The sequence below is a fragment of the Protobothrops mucrosquamatus genome, unplaced genomic scaffold (genome assembly GCF_001527695.2).
Source record: "Protobothrops mucrosquamatus isolate PMUCROS unplaced genomic scaffold, P.Mucros_1.0 scaffold1157, whole genome shotgun sequence".
NCBI lineage: Eukaryota > Metazoa > Chordata > Lepidosauria > Squamata > Viperidae > Protobothrops > Protobothrops mucrosquamatus.
In genome coordinates this window covers 275,780-280,706 of record NW_015387372.1, presented here as the reverse complement: position 1 = coordinate 280,706, position 4,927 = coordinate 275,780, and the positions used below count along the sequence as shown (strand labels likewise).

At 56.3% G+C, this 4,927-nt stretch overlaps 1 protein-coding gene and 1 non-coding gene across 2 annotated transcripts; one reads left to right on the top strand and one right to left on the bottom strand.

Annotated features, from left to right (window-relative positions):
* Positions 1 to 1,453: 1,453 nt before the first annotated feature.
* On the bottom strand, positions 1,454 to 1,594 carry LOC114922872. The gene has a single exon (XR_003810511.1). It is a non-coding gene; the product is annotated as a U4 spliceosomal RNA (small nuclear RNA).
* Positions 1,595 to 3,099: 1,505 nt separating this feature from the next.
* SYCN (syncollin) lies at positions 3,100 to 3,504 on the top strand. Its single transcript, XM_015820680.2, has one exon. It carries the CDS (start codon positions 3,100 to 3,102, stop codon positions 3,502 to 3,504), a length of 405 nt encoding a protein of 134 aa, XP_015676166.2.
* The last annotated feature ends 1,423 nt before the right edge of the window (positions 3,505 to 4,927 follow it).

Here is a 4,927-nt window from a genome sequence, read left to right as displayed (position 1 = left end):
CAGCCCTCGGGAGAGGGAAAAACATTCTGCAAATCACCCAGGTTATCCTGAACAAAACATTGGGGGGGGGGGAACCATTAAAGCTTTCTCCAGCACTCCTGCAAGTTGCTTCCATTTTTTGCAGCCCTGCGAACCTGTCGTGTTTTTCTGTTCTTGGCAATAAAGGTAATTTGTGACTCTGCCTTACTGAGCAGGTGCTTTCAACGGAGTAACTGAAGCTTGTCAGAAACAAACAAAAAATCTATTAGCTTCCCCACTTGCAAAGCAAGTTCAACATTTATAAACTTCTACATCTGTAATGCCAAACTACAACCAGCCACGGGGGGGGGGGCATGTTTTCTTTGCCCAATGCCCCCCTCTGTGCCCACAAGTGGGTCACAAATATAGTAAATAAGATAAACATGTCTACTGTTCCTTTCTATCAATAGAAGAAAATGTTTGTAGCTCAATGGTGAACTGTGGGGTCCTTGGTGCTCTCTGAGCTGGGTTTCTTGCCGATGTTCCATGACCCAACTACTAGGGCAGGGCTCCTCAACCTTGGCAACTTTAAGACTTGTGAACTTCAACTCCCAGAATTCCTCAGCCAGCAAAGGAATTCTGGGAGTTGAAGTTCACAAGTCTTAAAAGTTGCCAAGGTTGAGGAGCCCTGCCCTAGGGAACATCATCAGTGCTAGAAGGGAGTGGGGAGGGGGGGGAGGAAGAGGAGGAGGACTGTAGGGTCCTTGGTGCTCTATGGAAGAGATCCCCAACCTCTCAGGCACCAGGGACCGACCGGTTTCGTGGAGAAAGGTTTTTCCGTGGACCAGAGAGTACGTGGTTTTCTGTGCTGCCTGCATCCCGCGGATGGGGCTGTTTGTGCAGACCAGTTGCTGGCATTCTGCAGCCCCGGAGCGGTCCATGGACGGGGGTTGGGGACCCCTGCTCTATGGTCTTGGTGGTTTTCTTGCAGACGTTTCATTACCAAAGTAGGTAACATCAGTGCTAGAGAAGAGTGAGGTGTTAACCTAACACTGATGATGTTACCTAGTTTGGTAATGAAATGTGGGCAACAACCAACCTCATAGAGCACCAGGGACCTCACAGCTCTGTTCTGTTCCCCTCTCGTCACTCTTTAAGACCAGTGAGGGTGGCTAAAAGCAGCTGAGGAATTCTGGGAGTTGAAAGCCACACGGCCATTTCCCACGTGCCAGGCTGAACTCATCATCCGGGTTCAAAGGAAGCCAGGCTGAAGGGAGGGAGGGGAAAGAACTTGCATTCCAGCTTAGGAACGGAGCTCCAGTCGTTCGCTTCTGTTACGAAGTTCTTGATCGGGTTTCAAACGCACGGGCAGACGTAAAGCACACCAGGAACGTAGAACGACAGAAAAGCCGTTCACCGTCATCCGCTCTCGCCTCAGAAGGATGCAGGCCTCAAGCGCCGCTCTTTCCTATTTTTAAAAACCAAGAATATTCAGTCTCCGTAGAGACCGTCAAAAATTGCCATTGCCGACTATATTTCAAGTCGTCATGGCGGGGTATTGGGAAAAGTTTTCAATTAGCAATAATCGCGCCTCGGATAAACCTCATTGGCTACGATACTGCCACTGCGCAAAGCTACAGAAAAGCGTTGCCGGCACAGCCGCCCTCTTGCTAGACACTTTCTCACGTCAGGGTGAGCCTGCTCAGACATGACTTGAGGAACCAAGAGAAGCATCTCGACAGCGTTTTAGATGCGCGTCTCCTCCTGTGACATTTTTGGGAGAAATTATCCGCTTCTCCCCGGGTATTTTCCCGAATCGGTGGCCGCAAAGGATCCTGGGCCCCGCATGTATATTAGGAAAGGCGAGGGCGGGAGGCTGTGATGAAAAATGACGCAAAAAGAGGCGGAGCAAACGCCGTTGGAAGTTCGGCGAGAAAGCGACCGTAAACCAATCGCGATGAAGAAAGGCGGGGCTAAGTGGGGACCCAGCTCCGCCCTCCCCTGTAACTGACGGTTCCGAGTATTTTGGTTAATTTGCTTTTTCTTTTGGGTCGATTTCTGCTTTTTCTCGCTTTTTCTTTTCTCTTAGTGGCGAAGAAGTCTCGCTTTTCTTCCCCAGCCTCGCGTTGCTCCTGACGTTGAGCAGTTTGCACCCAGAAGGCGGCCTTCCCTTCTGGCGCGCTGCTTCGGACTACACCGCCCATCATCCCTGGCCAGAACCCCCTTCACCGCTCCCCGCTCTCGAGAGCCCCGGGGCTTCGTGGAAGCCCAGCCCGGCCCCTCGCAGGATGTTCCCCGCGGCAGACTCTGAGCCGAGCCCCTCGCGAGAAGCCCCCACCCGGGGCGCCTGGGGGGGGGAACGGAGGGGCTTCCCCCTGGAGCCGGCATTGCCAAGGTGGCCCTTGGCTCGGGTCCGGGGGGGGAGCGGCAGATGCGGGCAAAGGGGCGGCCGCTGGGATGGCGAGGCTGCAGACTTAGCCATGCAAGCCCCCCCCCGCCCCCTCCTCTGCCACCCAGAGCTTGTGGAGCGCAGCTGCGTTGCTGCAGAAGAAGCCCCCGAGAATCGGGGTTGCAAGTGACCGCTTCCCCCCCCCCCACTGCCCCATGAGCTTCCAAACGGGGTGGGGAGCGATGGGGGGAGGGCGCTGAAGGGGGTGGGTCCCTCTGCCGAGGGAAAGCCGCGGCTGGGCCCTGGGAGAGTCAGCAGCTGTTCCCAGCTGGGAAGGTGAGATTGGGCCCTGGAGGGGGTAAAGTTCCTCCCTGGGGCCAGCCAGGCAGGGAGAGGGCAGCCGGTAGCCCTTCACGCGATCCAGGTCCCAAGAGGAGGAAGGGTCCAGCTGCAGGGGGACCCTCAGGCCCTCCTCCCCAAGGGAGGCCAGCTTTGGTAGATCTCGGTTTAGCCTCTCAGCGGGGCCCATGAGGGGCTTCAGAGCCAACTGCCGGGTTGGGCCGAGATGGGCCTTGGCACCTGGCGGATCTCCTTGAGCTGCCAAGGCTGCCTTTGAAGCTGGGCCCCCAGCTGGCCTGTTCCCTGCGGCGACCTTGGAGCTGGGCCCATGTTCCACGGGCTGACCTTGTGCCCAGAGAGGCACAGCTCTATAAAGCCGCCTTCTGGCCTGAGGACTGGACACTCTGGCCAAGATGAAGGCTTTGCTCAGCGCCCTCCTCCTTCCGCTGCTTGTTGCCACCTGCCAGGCCCAGTGCCCGGTCCCCAGCCAGCTCACGAACCCGCACCCGAACAGCACCAAGGTCTGTTCCCAGATGTACACGGACGACAGCCCCTACTACGACCTCTGCTGCACCGGGAGCGTCCTGATGGTTGTGGCGGGCGAAGACCAGCCGTACATGCCCCCGGCTTTCAACAACCAGATCTCCTCGCTGGTGGTGGGCCAGCGCTGCGAGCTGACCGTCTGGTACAGGAAGGGCAAGGGTGGCAGCACGCGGAAGTTCAAAACCGGAGCATATCCACGCCTCCAGGAATTCAAGAGGGGCCTCATTAGCAACTGGGACAACGCCATCTCCGCTTACTTCTGCAAGTGCAACTGAGTCGGCTTGGCACGAGCCAGGAAGGGAGCTGCCACCTCCTGCCCATCCTCGCTCTGGTGACCTCGCAGAGCCCCCCACATCTGAGGGTCCAAAAGGTGTGGACGCCATCTCCCCACATCTCCCCTTCTGCCCACCTCCCGTAGCAACAGCCGCAGCTCAGCTGAAGACCTTGGCCAACCAGTGTGAGGCAGAAGAACTTGCAGCCCAGAACGGGCCTGGGCCTCCCCTGAGCTGAGCATCCAGAGGCCAGAAAACAGAACCAGGTGACTTTTCCCCCCTCTCACGGGGCAGTGGCACGTGCCTTTGATCGGCCAAGGAGCTCCTGGTCGCTCCCAGGCCTGTCACTAGCGGGAAAGATTTGTTCCAGCGGATGCCTCAAGCTCTTCCATGCAGCCCTTCGCTCTCCTCCCAAGTCCCTCCCGGAGCAGGTGGCCCTCCTGTCTCAGCTCAGCCTTTATGGTTGCACCTCGGAAACCTTATTAAAAGCAAAGCAACTGATTCTCAAAAATGTGTCTGGTGTTTTTGCCACTCAAGGTCAGCAGACGTTGGGAGGGGTGGTCAGTCTGACTTCTGGGAGCCCCCACTTCACTGGAAAGGGCTTTGGGCAGCCATGGGCAAGAATGCAGGTGTGCCCACCAAGAAATGGGGTTTAGTTGCTCCTTCCTCCAAATTTTTGGGAGGAGAGAGAAAAGGCTGTAGACCCCCCAAGTGTAGGTAGGATTCCTCACTTCGCTCTGTAATCACAGCCGGCTCAACCAAAGTGAGGGACCACCAACCATTTCCATCTGCCCCCTCCTCAAGACATGAGCACTAAAACACACACACACAGCTTGCACAGTAAAAGGCCATAAATTTGAGGGGAGGGATTCCAGATTGCAATTCTCAACTCATTTACTAGGAAGCAGGTGTATTGGACACAGTGGCTGGTTATATGCCAAGTTCACAAATTGGCTGCCGTTCTTCTACCACGTGCTGCAGCGAACACCTCAGCTCAAGGGGGTGAGCCTGCTGGTTGCCCTAGGCTGAACCATCAGCCCCACCGGGTCTCACGGAGCAGGTAACGGGGGGGGGGATGCAGGTACTGCCAAGAGCACCAAACTGCTGTGTGTGGATGGAGAGGGAGGCTCTCAGGGGGTCTTGTGGCTAGCTGGGTCTGCCTGAATGGGTCCAATGGCACCCAGCCCTCTTTCTGCCTGGAACTTGAGGCAGAATGTGGGGCCTTCCAAATATGATCACAATGCAAATAAAATCATCTTTTGCCTCCACTTTTAAGCAGCATCAAGCAGATTGATCCTTGGCATTTTTTTTAGAGTGATCCACCCCCTTAGGTCCCCCCAGCTAAAGACACCCCCGAGTCTTGCAACCACCCACCTAGAACCATGCTATCAGTCTTGCGTGGTAGTCCAGGCAAAAGGCACCCCGT

What these genes read in the sequence shown, in the direction of transcription:
- SYCN (XM_015820680.2), top strand. Translation starts at nt 3,100, where the DNA reads ATGAAGGCTTTGCTCAGCGCCCTCCTCCTTCCGCTGCTTGTTGCCACC.